We start from the raw sequence: 22,132 nt of genomic DNA, 5'->3' as shown, positions 1-22,132 counted from the left end.
GGATCTGCTCGAGCTTTAGATCTGACTTTTTATTTGGCTCATGCCCTAAATTGATCTCTCCAAATGGATGGACGGTGTGGATACAAAACATACATCATGGTGAGCCCACATGACTCGGTGACGTCACTTCAGTAGCGAGTCTCGCTGCTTTGGGTGGATTTCACAGGACGCGGATTGCGTCCAACCCCCGCCAGTCTCCGGCTGGGAACGGGCAGCATTTTTGAGTGTCCATCTTGATGTATGTGTCTTATCCAAACTGTCCATACATTATTTTCGTATCATTTTAGATTGTAAGCCCACAAAAGAGTCAAATAAAGACTCAAGTCGACACAAAATGGGAATTAAACTTTTACCGTTGAAAATTTATTGGGGCCAACAGAAGTTTTGAATGGAGCTGATTTTGTGTTTTATCTTCATCTAGGTCTATAAAACTTCATGGATAGGTTGGATGGAAAATAAACATCACGGTGGGCCCTAAAAAAGTTTCAACGGTGAGAATCATTATCATCACTGTTTACTTGGTGTGATCAACTTGAGCCTTTGATCTGCCTCATTTTTCGGTTTATCCCTTAAAATGATAAGGAAAAATGGATGGACGGTGTGGATAAGACACATACATCAGATTGGCCACTCAAAGCTGCTGCCCGTTCCCAGCTGGAGACGGGCCAAGGTAGGACGCAATCCACTTCCGAGTTCACATTAACATTAGAGTGGGGCCCACTCGAACCACCCCCTCGTAAGCTTAATCATAATTATCTAAGATAATCACGTATCTAGATACAGTAAATCAGTTGAAAATTGAATATCCATATTCAATTTTAACTTGCCAACAACTGATTACTCCTAAAGAACATCAACTATTCTATTTCACCATGGGCCCCCCTTACGTGGCTAATAACCATTGGATCGGACATCAGCAACACGGAATGTGGATTTCCCATGGTTCAAAATCACCGTGTTTGGATTATCAAAGCCGCTCGGTAATGATTAGAATTCAACAGTACCGTCCATTTTGCAGGCCGGTAATTGGACGTCTGTGATCAATCCATCTGGTGATTCATGATGATTACTGCAGTCTATGGTGGTCCCTTCTCATACAGTGGTCCATCTTGATGCTAGATAATCCACCTCGACATACAGTGAAATTTGTACGAGAGTTCTATTCAGACCATATTCAGACCACCGAACCGTTTATCTAAAATCTGAGTATTTCGAAAGTGAAGGCGAGGACAAATTGAGTAATTTCTCAAAAACAAGAAATTATTCTGTATTGACCCTCTTAGTACCGACGTCTGGTAGATGGGTGCGAGATACCTGTCCGTGGGGCCCACCGTGAGCTATGCTTTTGTAAATATGGAAAGGAAGTGAGAAGTCTAACTTACCCTTATAGGAGAGAATTAATGACTAACCCAAAACCACAAGTGAATTGCATATTGGCTATGAAGTTATATGCTCCCAATGTCATGTGTTTCTGAAATCCACACCAACCCCTGGCTGGGTAACCCAGTTTTAGGTGTAGGGCTCAAAGTCATTCCCCATCCTTGATTCGACTAGATCAAATGATTGTGAAATGTGTATAAGGGCAACACTCACCCTCCAAACTATTTCCCTCATTGTGGTCCATCTTAAATATGGATTTTTCGTATTTTAGAGCCTCAGGACTAAATTTTTAAATGGCATCTAATGGTGCAAATGACTTTCAGGTAATCATTACAGTGGGTCCCTAAAAATCAACTGTCAACATCTCTCCCAACCTTTTCCTTTGATGCAGCCCATGTGAATCACATGTTAGCCTGAGTTTTTGGCGGTAGGCCCAACACAGACTCTACATCTAGGTTCTGGAAAAGCTTTTTGGGCCCAACCTAGATGTATGTGTTTTATCCACACCGTTCATCCATTTTGAAAGTTCATTTTAGGGTATTAGATCAAAAGTGAGGTGGACCCATATCAGAGGTGGATCACACCACTGGAAAGTGGTGATTGAAGGCCACCATTGAAAACTTCCTAGGCCCCACTATAATATTTGTTTGTCATCCAACCTGTTGATTAGATCACACGTCCTTGATGAAGAGAAAATACAAATTTTATCTTAATCCAAAACCTTTGTAACCTGTTTTTAATAGTGGGCCTTCAATTACCACTTTTTTCCTATTTAGTCATTTGAGATTTAGATCTGCCTCATTTTTTGCCCCTACCCTAATACGATATAGAAAATTGAATGGACAACATGGATAAAACATATATATTATGGTGGGTACATTTACGCCTTGCACCACACGCTATCTTTGGTGTTGTGTGCTCTACTAAACCAGCGAGCATTTCCCTATTGGACTGTTAAAAGAGTTCAAAAAAATTTATGGCATGCTATAGGCACCCACGAGTGGATGTGAAATCCACTCCAACTATTAAATGCCTAATACTAAATTAGGTTCGAATCCACGTTAGGTCCTGGGCCAAAAAATAAAGCTGACCTATGATTTAGATATAGCACTCCAACTATTAAATGTACCAAATTAGGTTCTAATCCACATTAGGCCCTAGGCCAAAAAAATCAAGCTGACCTATGATTTAGATAGATCACTCAAACTATTAAATGCCTAATGCCAATTAAGTTCTAATCCACGTTAGGTCATAGGCCAAAAAATCAATCTGGCCTGTGATTTAGATAGACCACATCAAAGCAAACAGTTACAAGCATAACATCTGCAATTAATTTTTATAGGGCCCACCATAATGATTATGTGAAATCCACTCAAACCATTATATGCCACACTAAGATTTAAGATTAGATTTAAAAATCAGGGCAATCCGTGATTCAAGTGGGCCACGGTGAGGGAAATAGTTTGTAGGGTGGGCATTGCCTTGTATACATTTTTCAATTATTTGGTCCACCTCACTGATGGAAATCATTTTGAGCTCCACGTCAAGAGTTAGATCATACAACTAATGATTTTGGTGTGGGTTTTGTAAACACGTTACGGTAGGATTGCACATCTAATGTTCGGAATTGTATCTCTCATGGGTCTCTCCTAGCTTCTTTATGCTTTTTTTTTTTTTTTTCACACGATTTTTTTATAGGGCCATTGTGATGTGAATGTGAAATCCACTCCAACTATTAGATATATAATCCCACCTATGGTCCAGAGTAAAACAATCAGGCTAATTTGTGCTTCAAGTGGGCCCCACTAAAGAAAATAGTGGGGAGAGAGATATCTACCCTTGATTTTTATAGGGCATGCTGTGATGATTATGTGAAATCCACCTCCAACCATTAGATATCACACTAAAATTTAGGAATTGAACAGAAAAATCAAACCCATTCATAAATTAGGTAGTCTTCACCAAGGGTAACATTTGGAGAGCAAGCAGTGCTCTCTACACGGTTTCCAATCATGTGGTCCGTACACCTAAATATTTGATGAAACTGAGTTTCCAAACCTGAGGCCCAACAAAGGTTTACCCACATTGGGGTCAGAGTGAATTGAACATAAACATGCATCTTAGTGGGGCCCATTGAGCTGTCATGCCTTTCTTCGCAAAAGTACTGAAATGAGGATCATATCACTTACATTAACATTGTGTCAGTATTTTTGGAATGTCCCACTGGGATAATTCTAACCATTTAATTGATGGCACATGGAAAATTTGTTAATGCTTTCAAACATCATTTAAGTTGATATGATATGGATAATTGACAACTGAATTTTTAAAAACATCCGAAATGTAGGGAAGTAGGTAGTTATTTTCGGATAAACATGTATCTGGATATTATCAATCATTCAAAAATCATATTTTCGTTATATCTGCTATCACAGTAGGTAGTTATTTTCGGATAAACATATTTTCGTAAATGAATATTGATTTCTAACCATAACCTCCTCCATAGTATCAACTTCTCTCTTTCACTGACAACCGTTGGACAGGACACCAACACCATGGGACGTGGATTTGACATAATCCAAAATTAACTTGATCAGATTATCAGAGCCACTAGATTAAGTTCATGAAAAATGAACGGCATACTTAAAAGAGAATATTATCGTCCATTTTGCAGGCCTGTAATCGGATGTTTGCGATCATATGATTGGAATGATTCGGATAATTATTTGCAATACTGTACAGTGGTCCACTGTGATAGCAGATAACCCAATACCATAAATGGAATTTACAATACGGGGCAGATTAACACGAGGACCTACCTGGCTACTGGTCGGTTCTAAGTAGACCCCACCTCGATGTATATAATTTATCCATGCCTTCTATCCATTTTTCTAGCTCATTTGAGGGCATGAGCCCAAAGTGAGGTATATCCAAATCTCAGGTGGACCACACCTCAGGAAAATAATGGTGATTGAATGCCCACCGTTAAAAAAATTGTGGGGCCAACTATAATATTTATTTGCCATCCGATCTGTTGATTAATTAAATCACACATATATGGATGAGGGGAAAACATAAGAATGAGCTTGTCCAAAACTTTTGTGGCCCAAGAAGTTTTTAATAGTGGGAGTTCAATCAGCATTGTTTTTCTTTGGCATAGGTCACCTAAGATTTGGATTTGCCTCAGTTTTGTTCTTACTCGCTGAAAAAATCTGTCAAAATGAATGGACAGAGTGGATAAAACACATACACCATGAGAGGCCTTTTACCGTGGGCTCACCTTGATGTGTATTCTATATCCACTTTGCCTACCTATTTTTTTCATATTATTTTAAAACATGATGCCAAAAAATAAGAAAATTTAATTATTAGGTGGACCATATTCAGGAAATAGTGGTGATCGAACACCCTACTATTGAAAACTTCTTAGATCACAGCTTATAATGCTTCCTTAATTTTTAATGTGGAACTTCTTTATCCTATCGTGATGAAATGTATTAAATACACACCGTTCATCCAATTTTTTCATGCCATTTTATGGAACGCAAATAAAAAACCGACACAGATCCAATGTTCAAATGAGCCACATTACATGAATTGAACAGCTAACGTTGAAAACTTCTTAATGCCATATAAGACTCTAATCAAGCTGATATTTGTGTTTTCCCTTCATCAAGGTTTGTGTGACCTTATGAAGAGGTTAATGGAGGTTTTAACACCGGTCGTTCGATCCTCATTGCTTTCTTCGGTGTGGTCCACTTAAGCTTTGGATATGCCTCATTTTTAGGTTCATGCTCTACAATGATATGTAAAAATTAATGGACGGCGTGGATCTATAATATAAATCATCGTGGGGCTACAGAAGTATCACAAGTCAAAAGTAAGCTAGATTCACAAAAAATGACGTGGACACCTGGGAAGGGACGGCACTCAACAATCTCCGCACGGATCTACTCACCAAAGCAATCCCTTCTCCTTTCCTCTCTCTATAAATGTAGTGAAGTCTCAGTGAAGAAGTAGGGACGATAGGAGTAAAAAGTTGTTTAGGATTAGTGGAAAGAAAAATGAAGGGATACTTAGCTTTTCAACTCCTCGTCTCTCTACTTCTCCTCATCTCCTTTCCCATTTCCGCTTCTAGATTCTTACGTTCGGAAAATGATACCAGACGGAGTCTTCTCACCAATGGTGTTGGCATGACCCCTCCAATGGGGTAAGACTCTCTCTCTCTCTCTCTCTCTCTCTCTCTCTCTCTCTCTCTCTCATATTATCGGAATACTGACACCGCCACCACTTTCCGGCCATGGCTCAATTTGTGATATACAGACCCATGTATGCAACCAGAGTATCAAATTACTCTTCATTCATACATATATTGCTGTTGTTATTATTGTTTACTTTTACTCGGAGTATGGTCAACTTGATCGATCCAAAAATGTTTTAACATATAAATCAAAACTATGGGAAATGCTAATTAATGTCTCACCTTCATGGGACAATGTGGAGTGATCTTGAAGTTAGTAGAAGTTATAAATGAAATATGTTCTTACCATTTTAAAGGAATCTCTTCCATCATTGTAACTATAATCATTTTTCTTCTCTAGGTGGAATAGTTGGAATCACTTCTGGTGCGGTATTAATGAGACAATAGTCAGAGAAACTGGTGAACTGAATCTATTTAACCTTGTCTATTGTTTTATAAAGTGGTTTTGGATTTGCTGAAATGTAGTACTAGATTTTATTTTTTTTCTTCTCCTTTCTTGTAAGGAATTATTACCTGAATCTTGTGGTTCCTTCGAATGCTCAATTGGAGCTTTGAATATTTGATTTAAAACTTTTTTTTTAATCTTTCCTTGCTTTTATTAATTTACTAAACTGCTACCATTTTCCATTGTAACATAGCCGATGCTTTGGTATCAACTGGCCTTGCCAAGCTTGGATATCAATATGTTAATTTAGGTATCTTGTTCTTGCAACATAATTTTTATTTTTATTAGCAAAAACTATTTGCATTATCAAACAATGGTTAATCAAGTTTGCAATTTCTTCCTTTATTAGATGATTGTTGGGCTGAGTTGAATCGTGACTCAGAGGTTTGCTTTTTTTATTTTAAAACTTTGTATTCAAATCTCTTAGTTCTTTGGTTACATGTTCTAAAGATACTTACTGTCCAATCGAAAATTGGAATTGAATTTCAAATTTCAGGGTAATTTTGTTGCTAGAAAATCGACGTTTCCATCAGGTATTAAGGCTCTTGCAGATTATGTACATAGCAAGGGGCTTAAGCTCGGAATCTATTCATCTGCAGGGTAAGCGCATTACATTTTTTTTTCTACTTAAGGTTAATGTTAATAGAGGATATGGTGACGCTAATAGATATTTATACCTTTTAAAATGTTTAGTCATCTAATAAATCCATTGATTCTTCAATAGAGGTAGAAAAGACTAAGATGGTTATTGCTCTTCATAATGGGTCCAAAATTTCAGGTACAAGACATGTACCCAGACTCAACCAGGGTCACTTGATTATGAAGAGAAAGATGCCATGACCTTTGCTTCATGGGTATGTATATTAACTTGAAGTTTATTTGTAGCATTATTCTCCAATTGTATTACAATTTGAAAACATAAATATCTTTTAAAATCAAGAAAACCAAAACTAACTAAACAATTTTATGAACTACTTTACAGGGAATTGATTATTTAAAGTATGATAATTGCTTCTTCGATGGTACTAAGCCGATAGTTCGGTAAGCATACTATACTCACTTTCAATTTCAATTTTAAGGAACTCTTTTTTATTTTAAACTATGAAATTTACTTCTTATACTCTTGAAATAGATATCCTAAAATGACACGAGCACTGATGAAGACAGGCCGTCCAATCTTTTATTCTCTCTGTGAATGGTAATTCTTTATTACTACAATGATGTCACACCTCTTTTGAATTTTTTTCTCTGCTTGTGTTTTTCATCTGTTTTACACTGTTGATTAGGGGGGATATGCACCCGGCTCTGTGGGGCGATAAAGTTGGAAACAGTTGGAGAAATACCATGGACATTGTTGATAACTGGGACAGGTTAAAACCTCTTGAAATTCCTCATTGAGTTGCTTTTTTCTTGATTTCTTAATCATAAGAAGCATATGATTGATGAAAATGTCTTTGGTTTCACAGCATGGTCTCTAGAGCTGATGCAAATGAAGTGTATGCTGAGTATGCAAGGCCTGGTGGCTGGAATGGTTAGAAACTTATGCGATTAAGGAATTCATGATTTCTACTTATTTTATGCTTAGATATCAACTTATATTTCTGGGTTTTGTTTGATCAGATCCAGACATGCTTGAAATAGGAAATGGAGGGATGACAAACGACGAGTACATAGTCCACTTTAGCATTTGGGCTATTTCTAAGGCTCCCCTTATAATCGGATGCGATCTACGAAGTGCTAGTAACGAAACATTGGCAATCCTCGGCAACAAGGAGGTCATCGATGTTAACCAAGGTATATAAGTTAGTTACATAGACTGGTGTAGATTTTTGTGCCTTTGGAGACAGCTCTCACTTTTTTTTTATTGACTTTTCTACATATCCATAAAAAAATTGGTGGAATTGATGTTGAGTAGATCCTCTTGGCATTCAAGCGAAGAAGGTTAGGATGATAGGAGATTGTGAGGTACGTTGTCTCCTCCCCCAAACAACATATAACTTCTGCTATGAACGAACTACTTAAAGTGGACATTAAATAATGTGACTTTCTTTTTACAGGTTTGGGCTGCACCCCTGACGGGATATAGGATGGCTGTGCTTTTTGTAAATCGGGCACTCTTTGCATATGGCATCCCAGCTCATTGGGATGACATTGGTCTCCCAAAAGACACGGTGGTCCAAGTGAGAGATCTTTGGAAGGTAATTTCAATTTTAACTTGGGGCCTGTTTGGTAGGCCCCAAAATGACTTCATCTCATTTTAGTTAAATCATAGTTGTGTTAGATATCTCTACTCATCACTGCTGGTTATCATGATTTTTTTTTTTTTAATTCTTAGAAAAAAAAAAAAACCTCTAATACATTATTATGTTGATTTATGGATGCAGCATGAGACGTTGGAGAAGACATACAAGAACAAATTCGAGCCCACGATTGCTTCACATGCATGCAAGATGTTCGTGTTGACACCGATATCTTAGGAAGTCCCATCCATGCCATTGTTCATAGGAAACTAATTAAATGCTGATGAAAAAATAAAAAATGGTGTAATTAGGTTTTCACTTTCTACATGTGGACCTAGTTTAGTGATCTATGCAGTATGTTGGGTCAATTGTTGATGGGCCACTCTATTAGATTATTTGTGTCCAATTGAAAACAAGCTTTTATATTCATTAGATTTTATCGCTGATTATATGATGTGGATGGATGTGTAGTTGTGATTGTATCATGCATTTTATGATGGTGATGCATACATCTCATTCTTCATGATTTTGAAGATCGTAGCCACCAACCTTAGAGCTTGTTTTATAAGTTGAATGTGGACCATCTACCTTTGGTCAAAGCTTATTTAAGCCCACACTTCCCACACCAACTGTAAATAGGACGGTTGGAGATGGTGAAGATGATGACAATCATGATGCACATGATTGGAACAATGCCAACTGTTTGTTGGTGACCATTGCACTCTATGCTATGAAACCAAACCATCAATATTCCAAAAATAAAATGGGCCACCATGTGAATTTGGATTTTCTTAAGTGATTGTCAGTTATTTTTTGTGGTATGGCTGCGAGCCAGGGGTCTCACCCACCTCAGTGGATCCGGGGATCCACTGAAGCCGTGCCCAGACTATCCATCATTTGGGTCCCACCTTTGATGGGACAGTTCATCATGTGGACCTCCTGTCAAAGGAGAGTGAGAAGCTCCTTTGACATAGACAATGACTGAGAAAGTAGAAAAAGTATATAGAAGTGAAAAGGCCATTAAAAAAAACTTATTAAAATATATAAGTAGCTTTTCACATTATGGACACATAATTACATTGTTTCCATTGGCGGGACACACTTGAGTTTTTATCAGGCTAATATTTTGTACATATGGTGAGAATAAGGCTCACCTGATTTACGGTTTGGATTGAGCATATACAACATGTTGTTGGTGTAAAATAGGTGTTGTAAATGATTAAGGTATTCATTTCTGCAAGCATCATTGTAGAATTTATGAAACATTTGAAGACATTTCGGTAATTTCAATTGTTGTAGATAAAAGGAAACTTGATACTAAAAATTACTCAAAATGCTTCAAAGAATCCAGCGGTAAGATCCATCCAAGAGAATGGAATCTAATGAAATTCAGCCCTAACAGCAACAAGAAAATAAAATAACAACCAAAATTGTAAAATAAATTCAAACTTCTATAAAAATTTCAACAAGCACATAACACAAGATCTAGAATGAATATGACTAGATTAATTTAATAGAACAAGATCTAACAAAGTTTACAAAAAAATTCAGCTCCAACTGCTATGGCAAGATAAATTCACCACGAAAATGCAAAAAATAAAAAATAAAAAATGAGATGATCATCTAGAGCATCCATTACCAAGAACAAAACTAAACTTGGTATGATCCGAACGTATAACCATTCCAATTATCGATGGGCTACTCCGTATTAGGGTTTCAACATTGTAAATCCCTAATTAGGATTTCACCATTTTAGAACCCTAATTAGGGTTTCAACATTGAAGATGCTCCATCTCAAGATAGAGAATGAGCGCCAGATTGAGAGAGAGAGAGAGAGAGAGAGAGAGAGAGAGAGAGCGCTTGCTTGGCATAAGGAGAGAGTTTGTGTTGTGAAGTAGCGGAGAGAGAGAGAGAGAGAGAGAGAGAGAGAGAGAGAGAGAGAGATGATGATGATGATGATGATGATGATGATGAGTTAGGTGAGATTCGGGGGCGGGGAGTCATGGAGAGAGAGTCAAGGGCGGGGAGAGAATGGTCATAGGGTTTTTATTTTTCTATTTATAGGGACCCTTTGCTAGTGCCTTAGTTTAGTTAGCGCTGGCAAAGGGCTGCCCCCAAACGTTGGCAAAGACCCATTTTCTTGTAGTGATCACTTTAGATGTACCATGAATAAAAATTACTTAGATAAGTACTCTTATATGTTATAAAAATATTAGATTGATGGAAGGAGGAGGAAAAAAGTGATCATTTGAAGGTGGAAAATTCCATCAAGAGGTAGCGTGAGTATATAAATGACAAGCTATCATAGTCGATGGATTAGTTCTAGAGCATAAAACAATTTCTTTTTCAAGTAGAGTGAGGTTGCAACTTGTTAGGCTGAGTGTGCTCAATAGCATGCCCAAGCCCAACCCAGCCCGTTACCCACGTTCATGATGAATGGCCCACCCCAGTCCAATTGACCGGTCGACATTATTAAATGGTTAGAAATGAAAATATCTAATGGTCTTATTAAAAAAACAAGTGTCTGCTAATTTGAGGTTATGATTTTTTAACCAACATGATTTTAGTATCGGATTCCACAATTTAATTGGTTTAATTTGGTTAGTATATGCGAAGTGTACAATTTCTAAGTGCTTGTGTGAATGCTCATGCATAGATATTCCATTATACCTATGGTGTGCATGTACATCAATCCCAACTATTGAAATATTGGGCCTCACTACAGATGGAGCAGGAACCCAAGTTCAGTTTGATTAGATTATTATAAATAATCATTCCAAAATAAGAAATTATCTGTTAATGGTATAGTATTGGATATTTTACATTTGAACCGCCATTTAGTAGTGGACTACTTCGACATATAAGATTGCCATGCGATAATGTTATGGAATGCATGAGCCTATATTTTGAATGGTTTATATTGATTTATATGCATGCCATGAGCACATATCTTTTTTTTTTTTTCAAAAGACTTATATTCATGGAGTTGTATCTATACATAGCCTGGTTGGACCTGTTAGCAAAAAGGAAAAGCAGGCCCACCAAACCAAGAATCAAAAGAAAGCAGAGAGAGAGAGAGAGAGAGAGAGAGAGAGAGAGAGAGAGAGCCACTAAATCTCCCTCAAGTATCCTAAACCAGCTCTATCTAAGAAGATCAAACCTAGAGTCTTCCATGAATTCCCCTACTACTGCCCCCTCCTAAGGAACTACATTCGGCTAGAGATGCCTTGGTGGTGACCTCCTGAGGTTGATGCTGTTCCACGAGGGGTTTAGGCCCTGGTATCTTGGACTGAGGAGATCTACTCTGTTCAGGGGACTTGACAGGCATATCTTCTGCTGAATCGATCTTGAGGATACCCAGGGTAGACTGATTATCCTTGAGAAATTGCCTACCCATATTACTATCTCTTGATGACTTTGTTCCTGTTTGCACGGCGTTGAAGGGATATTCTAAATGGCTCTTCTCAGCTCTACAGACGTCTAGCCTTCTGTAAACTACCGAATTTGAGATACAGTTTTGCGAAGTGGAGATAGCATTTACTTGAACTGTTTGAGTGTCGTCTAACCTATCCACGTCCTCATTTCGACAAACAGGTGGTGGACACCTTAACCTTTGGTTTGGTTATGGGATAAACCTTCTATCTACCCACTCTCTCGTACTCTCTGTGGCTACCTTTAACCTGCCCTTAGGCCGTTGGTCTAGGTCTGACTCCCCCAATGATGAAGTTGCTTCTATTTCTACATGAACTGGAAATATCTCTTCCACAACTGACAACTTTAGAACCTGCCTCAAGTTAACTCCAGGGCAGAGTTTAATCCTAATCCTGGCATACACCTAGAAAAGGCCAAATCTGCTACTCGTGTCAATCTAGACCACCTTGCAGAAGTAATTCCCTAGATCTATGATAACTACATCCAACCAGGCATGAATAAGTATCCCAAAGAAATGCACCCAGGCGCCCTCTCCAACTTTGACCTCGCTCGGGGACCAAGGGAACACTCCTTCGAGCGCCATTAGGAGATGTAAGGAGACATCTTCCTTGAAATCCCTAAAATCTTTCTTTGTTTTAAGGACTATGAGAAATTTTGTTGGGGAGAGTCTCACCAGGTCTATTGCCAATGTCGCGAAGCCAGATGCCTTGGTGGTGACCTCCTGAGGTTGATGTTGTTCCACGAGGGGTTTAGGCCCTGGCTTGGACTGAGGAGATCTACTCTGTTCAAGGGACTCAACAGGCATATCCTTTGCTGAATCGATCTTGAGGATACCTAGCGTAGACTAATTATCCTTGAGAAATTGCCTACCCATATCACTATCTCTTGACGACTTTGTTCCTGTTTGCACGGCATTGAAGGGATATTCTAAATGGCTCTTCTCAGCTCTACAAACGTCTGGCCTTCTGCAAACTACCGAATTTGAGATGCAGTTTTGCAAAGTGGAGATAGCATTTACTCGAACTAATTGAGTGTCGTCTAACCTATCCATGTCTGCATTTCGATAAATAGGTGGTGGACACCTTAACCTTTGGTTTGGTTGTGGGACAAATGTTCTATCTACCCACTCTCTTATACTCTCCGTGGCTACCTCTAAGCTGCGCGCCTTTGGGCTGCTAGTCTAGGTCTGACTCTTCCAATGATGAAGTTGCTTATATTTCCGCATGAACTAGGAATATCTCTTCCACGACCGACAACTTTAGAACTTGCCTTAAGTTAACTCCAGGGCAGAGTTTGATCCTAATCCTGGCATACACATGGAAAAGGCCAAAGCTGCTGCTCGGGTCAATCTGGACCACCTTGCCGAAGTAATTCCCCAGATCTATGATAATTGCCTCCAACCAGACATGAGTCGGTATCCCAAACAAAAGCACCCAAGTGCCCTCTCCAACTTTGACCTTGCTCGGGGACCAAGGGAACACTCCTTTGAGTGCCATTAGGAGATGTAAGGAGGCATCTTCCTTGAAATCCCTAAAATCTTTCTCTATCTTAAGGACTATGAGAAATTTTACTAGGGAGAGTCTCACCACGTCTATTGCTAATGCCGTGAAGCTAGATGCCCTGATAGCAGAAACCAGTCGCAGGATCGAGGTTGAACTGTCTGCCGCTAAACCCACCAAACCCAGCTTTAATTCCTCTAGCTTGGTGGCTACCACCTCTCGATCTGTCGTAGTGGTTATGTTTTCCTTGAATCCCTTAGGTGTTCCTGCTCTATTGGAGTGTTGTTGACGCCAACCCTCATTTTAGACCACCCCAACATAAGACATGGGTGGAGAATGATGTTGCTGGAGGGATGAGGCTTTGACTGGGATGGAATGCCTTGGATGAATGCCCTAGGTTTCGCCTCTCTGACCGTAGCAACTTTGCCATCTATCCTTAATTTGATCGTTCAGTATTCCCATGGCTGCTCTCCCTTCAGACTCGTATAAGAATCTAACAAATGCATACCCTCTATGGAGCTTGGAATCCGAGAAGATCGGGATGAAAGTATCGATAACCTTCCCATATCTTTGGAATATTGCAAGTAGATTTGCTTGGGTACAATCGTACGGGAGGTTACCTACGAATAGATGGAAGCCCTCTTCCTTTCCTCTGGTTCTTTGGGGTCTGGCTTTCCCCAATCTCCTTGGCGATCTCCCTCTTCTCACCCATCTCTCACAACCTGAATTACTCGACGCGCCACCCCTGGATGGGGCTGTCTCTATGTCGCATCGCATCACCTTTTATGTCTTTATTTTGTTCTTGATTAGAGGCTTCGCTTGGGGAATAACATTGAGGATTATATTGTAAGGTATTTACAGGGTAACTTTCTTGAAAACTTTTTAAGTTATTTATTTGAAAAAGGAAGCTAATATCAAACTACCAATCTAAAGCATCTCAACCAAAACTTCATACATTATAATATTAATCGGTCACCATATCAACCTCATCATTTAACATGTCAACATCAAAGAACTTAATGTACCATGTATTAGTATTTAATATTTTATTAAAATGAATTTTGGTTGACTAAATTATGAAAATACTCTTGATTAAATATATGAGTGGATATGGATATTGTCACGCCCCAAACCCAGGGACGGACAGCTTCCGTGATGCCCCGAATTCGGCACTCAACTTCCATACACCAAGTCCTGAGTTCGGCGCACCACAAGGAAGATTTTTGACTGAATTTTTTTTATATATATACATAGTAATACCTGAGCATGAAGATCCATGATCAAACTACCAAGCAACACTCTCCATCATAAGTCATGATGGTTATAAGTATAATGCTTTACAAAAGATACGTAACGTCAACATTGCCAAATCGAAGAATAGATGCAATGCATCGATAAAGCTAAGTCTTCCAAGCTACTCCAACCCTAAAAAAAATGGGAAATAGGAGGCTTAGGCAAAAAGCCTAGTGAGTACACACATGTATGCAGTGTGTCCTACAAGCAGGCAAGATAAATATGCTACAAGGAAATCATACCATAGCCATAACCATATTACATGCATCCGTAATCACATCATCATCATCATATTGTCATGCCATAATTATACAATATCGAAAATACTAACAAGTCCATGAGTCATACAATATCAGAGTACGCAATATAAATCAGCATGTAAATGAGAGGTTATAAAGAGCCAAATATCAGATGTCAAGGATACAATGCAATATGTGGTGCGAATGAAATGACTATGCTGGAGTGAAGTCGGGATGGTGGTACGTAGTATCGCAGACTATGGGGTCTATCACAAGGAACTTCTATCCAAAATAGTCTCATACCTAATTTGGATAGTCAGACTCAATGTGGTAAACTCCTGATCTCAGGTTAGTAGCACGCCCCAACCGAAATCCTGGCCATTACGAAGGTACACACAACAAATAGTTGCGCACCACCAGCCCGAGTGAATAGTGAATGAATGAATGAATGAGTATGCAACTCCTGCTCAATGAGTCCACATATCAGTACAGTTCATCTCTGGGATCATCACCGGGGTTTAGTACACTCCAAATGGCACTGTCTCTCTCCCAGCAGCACAGTCCAAGTGATCGTAAGAAACCTCACTATCCGCCTGGCCAATAGTCTGCCAATACCTATCCGGCACGTCGATAGTAGACCCATTTATGAGCTGGTCAAACTTAGCCTAGTAATGCCCCTTACCCTCGGGCGGGTAAGCCCACACCCCCTCTCAACCGACCACGACACAGTGGGAGACGCGACCTCCTGGTATTTGGCACTCGGGCACTCATGTATCCACTCGGTCTCGACATTGGGGCATCTCCTGGCCTCGGAGGTTTAGGGATTTTCACCCAGGGACATCTATGGCGCCCGTATGCTAGAACCAAATATTTTCGATGTCCCATCTGGCCATCCATGATATGCCTGTGGAGGCTACGGCCCTGATGTCGCTAGGGCACACAATGCAAGATGCATGAGTCATAAAATACAGTCATGCATCAATCCTACGCATACTGTGCACTCATGTGAGATAACCTTTACCTATCAGGGAGTCTCATAACAATCTGTCCAACGACATATGCAATGGTCAACCACATCTCATAACAAACATGCAGATGATGCGTATGGGCATGTATGATAATGATGTGCTGTCATATACTCATAACCAGTATCAATAACCGGCCTCAACAATCGGCTTCGACAATGTGGACATTTAACCAACATTGTCCCCAAGAAATGACCCATATAAATATCAATACATACATCATGATGAAATTACACCACATTGGTCCTCAGATACATCGCTTTGGGTCTCACATAAGGGCCGCACATTCATCGCATTGGGCCTCACTCATGGGCCGCATATACATCACATTGGGCCGTATCATATGTGCACTACACATCGCAATGGGCTTTGGCTCATAGGCCATGAATACACCACATCAGGCTTCACGACCCATGAGCTTCAAATACACAATAGGTGGGCCCTACACATGGGCCTCAAATACATCACAATGAGCCTCATCATATGAGCCAGAAATATATCTCAATGGGCCTTGCTCATATGCCACGAATACATGGCTACACCAATTATGATAAGTCTTATACTACAACCACTTCACACGTCACATAGTTAATGGCTCATATTTGGTGCTGCATAGTTAAGGGCCAAGAGCCACGTTTCATCGTACCATTTACGGTTTAGCGATCACAGCGTATAGAATTCAGGACCTTAATAGCATTAGCTTGGGTAATATAGCTCTACATCACATTCGGTTAGTGTACAACTTAGTTATATGTGATTCAAGTGGCAATATCTATATCGATAAGCACAAACCTACGTCATTGAATGGCCATCAATGCCACTTGATTTCATACGGTTAGGTGGCCTTGTACGTATTTCACATTCATACAATTAGATGACTACATATACTACATATACTCCACCATTGCCTATGATTAGGTGGCTATATATACATCAAATACCTATATGATTAATGGACCAAATAGGTATATCACACCCTCACACCACTAGAGTTTACATATTTGTTATAATTAAACATGTTTAAGGGTTTAGACACAAGTCACATGATCCTATTACTTAGAGTCGTACTTTAGCCAAAGTACCAAGTGATCAAGGGCTGTCCACGATCAACCCATTCAAAGGATTAACCATCATTACTTCAAAAATTACAATACCAGTTTGTCATATGTTTAACACATGAAGATTACAAACTCTTGTCGAAGAGACCTAATGGTTAGCCCAAGGCTACCGCTGATGGGCCCACATGGCATTCACTTAAAATGGGCTTTAACATTCTTGGACCCACAAATAAATGAAATTTACAATGAGTTCTATATGGTGGAGCTCATGGGGCTTTCCCATGAGGTTAGGTCGTATGTGACTCACTTAAGACTTAGGTTTACTTTGATTTTAGTACAAACTCTAAAATGATATGAGGAAGTGGATGATCCGCATGAATTAAGTAGATACACCATGGTGGCCTTAGGTTGGATTCAATAGTTAAGTCCTTATTCTCACAGCCTTGTATTGTGTGGTCCAATTCAGGTTGGATTGACCGATCTTTGGGACAATGCCCTAGAGGGGGCCTGGTACATAGGCTAGATGGGTTGAATATTTAATGCATCATCAGGATGGCCCATAATAAATTTTTTTTTGTGATGAGAGTTCAATTTACATTATTTCATAATGAACGGCTATCTAATCATTGGATGGGCCTGAGTCTTGGTAACATACCGTTAAAGGGGTTGATAAAATAAATAAACGATGAGGATCTTGAATATAAATCATGTCATAACCCTGGTGGATTAAGTAGCATAACAACTACATCAAAGTGGGCCATACCACACACAAGTTGAGAGGGTTACCCTCCCTTAAATATTCAAAATTATTTGTTGGGCCCGCAGAGGTGTGGTTCACAAATCCAGCCCATCCATTATGTGTGTCCCACTTGGTTGAGGGGTCAAACCAAGTTTCAAATACATCTAAATTTCAGGTGGACCATTTTACATGCTCGAGCTTCGAGTTGTACGAATGGTTCAAGGAGATCAAAGTTACATGTGTGCTACAGTGATGTATTTATTATACCTACACCGTTCATCTATTTTTAGAGATCATTTTAGAAAATTATCCAAAAATGAATCATAACCAAAAATTATCTGGACCTCTTCTCAATTAGCAATTAGGATAATGATTTCACCGTTAAACCATTCATCGGGCCCACCATAACATTTATTTCCCACCCAATCTGTTCATAAGGTCATAAAGACCTGAATTAAGGGGAAAGACAAATTTTATATTGGTTCAAAACTTCTGACCCAAAAAGGGTTCCAATGGTAAATGTTCAATCCTTGCTCCTTTTGTCGTGTGACCCACTTGATAGTTAGATCTATCTTATTTTTCTTTCAAGCCTTAGGTCAAGCTCACCAAATGGATGGATGGTTTAGATATAACATATACCACATGATCAGACCCATAAAATTGCTGATTTATTCAGCTTCATAAATTTATTTTTATTTTTATTTTTATTTTTATTTTATTGTTTTGATGGTGTGGGCCACCTGAGTTCCATGTATGGCTGAAATTTGGAGGTGGCCCATTTTAAAACGGGACCCATCAAATGCATGGCACTGATGTTCAACATGCATCAACGTGGGGCATGTGATGGGGCCCGCTTGTAAGACCCGTATCCTATCTCGTACCGTTCTATACGCTTCCGCGGTCCTCTCGGTCGAATTTCAGCAGCTCGCAACCTATAATCGACAGTTGCGTGCGACTCTGAGTCGTATCCCATATTCCTAAGTCGGTTCGACCCAAGGCCTGTAGCAGTGCGACCGCGCCGTCGTCGCGATTCCGATGCCGTGTCTCGCGCGCCGAGGCGAATCCCAAGCCAGGAGACGTGGGCCCGCATTCAGTTCAAGAAAAATACCGCGCGTTGTAATTTTGAGAGAATCTCTATGAAACGTCACATCAATCAATCAAATCAAGTCAAGTACAAGCAACTATCCCCAAGTACAACCACCCCTCTCCAAAGTCAACTTTCCCTTATCACAAGTACACCCATCACCTTTCACCCATCCCTCTCCCATTACTTCCCTCTCATTTCCTCTCTCTCTCTCTCATTCTCTAAGCAAGAATCGTCCAAGCCTCCCCATGAGAAGCCATGTGTGGCCCACTTCCCACCCCTTATCTCCACCATCGTAAGAACATCTTGACCGTTGAAATCGTCTCCTTGGAGCTCTAGATCATATTAGCGAAAGGGGGAGATCAAGATCAAGGTGGGTGTTTCTCTCTCTCTCTCTCTCTCTCTCTTTCTCATTTTTGTGTGATGTGTGGCCCACTTGGATGGACCCCACCTTGATGTATGTTTTATCTAACCGTCCAAGTCATGTGGACCCTACCCCATGGTGATGGGAAAACATGAATATCAGATTGACCCAAATCACGTGGGCCACGTCCATGTGGGACCCACCGTGATGAAATGTGTATAAGCACCATCTGTCGAGCGTCCCTGGACTTGGACGTGTTCAGGGAGCTTGGGTAGACAGCGGGGTGTGCTGGCAGCACTGGAATGAAAAAATATATATGTGTATATATATATATATATATATATATATATATATATATATATATATATAAATGTTAAATTGATTCAAAGCTTTGGAGAGGGCTACTTAGGTAGACCCCACCTTGATGTATGAATTCAATCCACGCTGTCCATCCCGTTCCCCAGATCATTTTAGGCATTGAGCCGAAAAATGAATCCAACCCGACTATCTGGCGGGCTATAGTGTAAGCAAATAGGGTCTTTACCATTGAAATTTCCTTTGACATTTCTATTTGCCAAAACATATCGAATATTAGTCTTGATGGGTCTGTCTTGAGCCGTGGAATGCAACGGCTGGGTTGGATCTATCTTATGTAGGCCCCATGTATGAAAAACCATGGAAAAACCTTTAAAAATAAATTTTTTTAAAAAAAACATAAGATGCAGCACCTGCTGCTGACGTTCAGGTCGTGAAGCAGCGTCCTGCTGCGCCTAGGACGGTAAAGGGGCTGGGACCCATGCCCCACCGTGAAGTGGACCCAACATCACCACCGTACATTTGATGGACCCCTTTAGCAAAGGGGCGTCCCAAAAAAAATCAGAGGTATGCAGGAACTCGGGTGGCCCACGTCATTGGAAACAGTGGTAAATTGAACGTCTGCCATTGAAACCCTTGTGGGTATAACAGAAGTTTTGGGTCATTATGAATTTTGTTTTTCCTTTCATTCAGGTCCCTGTGGCCTTATTAAACAGATTAGATGGAGCTAAACATTATGGTGGGCCCCACATGGGACCCACTGATGTATGCATGAATACCCACACCGTCATCCATTTGGTGGAAACCACGGTGACGTAGGTGCTTTCTTGGTACCGTCCAGAAGGGCCTCCTTTACTTGTGCTTTATGCCTACCGTCCAACGTGGCCCACCATGATATGTGTTATATCCTAACCGTCCCTTTGGACATGACCCACAGTGATGTGGATTTCATCCACACGGTGCATCTGTTTAGCTGCTGTAGCAGCAGTTGCTGCTGACATCAGCAGTTTGTGGGACCCACCTCTCATAGTGTGTGAGATCCACACCGTCCACTGCTATGTGTGCCACCATGATGTATGTTTATATCTATACCGTCCTTATGTTATAGGCTAGACGATAGGGTCCACCTTTGATGAATATGTTGTATATCCACACAGTCTATCAGGTGAACCACACTACAAAATCAATGGAGATTGAGTGCCTACCATTGAAACCTTCTTGGGTGCAAGAAAGTTTTGGATTTATTTGATATTTGTTTTTCATCTCAACCAGGTCTTTGTGACCTTATGAACAGACTGGATGGAAAGTAGCATTAGGGTAGACCCCACTTGTTGATGTGTTGTATTCCACACCGTTCATCTAAACGGTGTGCCGGTGTAGCACACCATGATGTATGTGTTTACCGCCACGCTGTCTATCTGTTTTGTTTATCACGTGAGGCTTAGATGATGTGTATGGGGCCCACTTGGGACGTGCAGGGCCCACCTTAATGTGATGTACTTCCAGCCCATATGCCGTGGCCCGATTAGGCCCATATGATGGGGTCCACCTTGGTGTACATATTTTATATTCGCCCCATCCAACTTTGGACGGTGCTAGTGGGGCCCTACTTTGATGATGTATTGCATATTCCCACCGTCCACGTGGATGGTGGGGCCAGTTGTGATATATATGTTCTCCATGTTGTCCATCTGTTTTGTCGGGACCCACCATGACGTATGTTTCATCCACACTGTCCAAATTGTGTTGGACGGTGCTGAACGATGCTTGGACAATGCTGATCATCATTAGTGGGCCATGTGCCCCTTGGAATGATTGTATAGTGATACACATGTTATACCTACAACTATTGAAATGATTTTTGGTGCGGCCCATATAATGAGGCTCACCTTAATGTATTAGCGCGGCCCATTGTGACGTATGTGGCCCATTATGATGTGTTTGGCCCATGTGCGGGCCATCTGTTTGTCTTGTTAGGTCCATGAGACGTGGCCCACTGTGGTATATCCGAGGCCAATGGGCGAGGCCCATTAATGCAGCACATATGATGCAACCCACTTGATGTGTATGAGGCCCATTGATGTGGCCCACTTATTGTATTTGAGGCCCACGGGTTGGGGCCCATTATGATGTAATGGGGTCCATGGGTCATGACCCATTGAGATGTATACTCGGCCCATACGTTGTGGCCCATTGAGATGTGTTTCCGACCCATTTAGTGAGGCCATTGTGATATATTCCTGCTCATATGATGAGGACCATTGAGATGTATTTTTGGCCCATGTGAGGCGGTCCATAGCGATGTGCATTAGGCTCATGTGATGCGACCCGCTTGATTTATGAGACCATTGTGTGAGGCCATGGACCCACTATATGTTTGGCCTTATGTGGGTCACTCGTTGGAAGCAATGTTGGTTAGATGTCCACATTATTGGGCAATGACAGTTGGATGTCCTCATTGTGACCTTCCCTTAAACCTTGTTAGGCCTAATCTGACCGATTCACCGATTCTGATTAGCAATCGAGGCTGATTATCGTGACCGATTTACCGATTCTTATTATCGATCGATTCCGATTGTCGTGGCCGATTTGCCGATTCTGATTATCGATCAATCCGATTGTCGTGACCGATTTGCCGACTTTGATTATCGATCGATCCCGGTTATCGTGACCGATTTACTGATTCTGATTACCGATCTATCCGATTGTTGTGACCGATTTTGCCGATTCTGATTAGCAATCGAGGCTGATTTTTCGT

General features: G+C 40.5%; 1 protein-coding gene across 4 annotated transcripts in view; it reads left to right on the top strand.

Moving 5' to 3' along the window:
• The window catches only part of LOC131242865 (alpha-galactosidase 1-like), a 90,421-nt gene that overhangs the window by 38,046 nt on the left and 30,243 nt on the right, over positions 1-22,132 (top strand). The window contains exons 1-14 of one of the 4 annotated variants that reach the window (XM_058241798.1): positions 5,462-5,590; positions 5,982-6,040; positions 6,280-6,336; positions 6,436-6,470; positions 6,583-6,686; positions 6,865-6,940; positions 7,069-7,127; positions 7,219-7,284; positions 7,373-7,456; positions 7,553-7,617; positions 7,707-7,880; positions 8,002-8,051; positions 8,144-8,284; positions 8,471-8,623. In XM_058241798.1, the coding sequence (XP_058097781.1) occupies positions 5,574-5,590; positions 5,982-6,040; positions 6,280-6,336; positions 6,436-6,470; positions 6,583-6,686; positions 6,865-6,940; positions 7,069-7,127; positions 7,219-7,284; positions 7,373-7,456; positions 7,553-7,617; positions 7,707-7,880; positions 8,002-8,051; positions 8,144-8,284; positions 8,471-8,563 (1,080 nt within the window). In that variant the 5' untranslated portion in view covers positions 5,462-5,573 and the 3' untranslated portion in view covers positions 8,564-8,623. Of the gene's footprint in view, positions 1-5,461; positions 5,591-5,981; positions 6,041-6,279; positions 6,337-6,435; positions 6,471-6,582; positions 6,687-6,864; positions 6,941-7,068; positions 7,128-7,218; positions 7,285-7,372; positions 7,457-7,552; positions 7,618-7,706; positions 7,881-8,001; positions 8,052-8,143; positions 8,285-8,470; positions 8,624-22,132 lie in introns of those variants that run through there. The other 3 variants (XM_058241797.1, XM_058241796.1, XM_058241793.1) reach the window with 3 other exon arrangements.

The sequence above is a fragment of the Magnolia sinica genome, chromosome 4 (assembly GCF_029962835.1).
Source record: "Magnolia sinica isolate HGM2019 chromosome 4, MsV1, whole genome shotgun sequence".
NCBI lineage: Eukaryota > Viridiplantae > Streptophyta > Magnoliopsida > Magnoliales > Magnoliaceae > Magnolia > Magnolia sinica.
The sequence above is the reverse complement of the archived record's forward strand: the minus strand, read 5'-3'. Positions and strand labels throughout refer to the sequence as shown.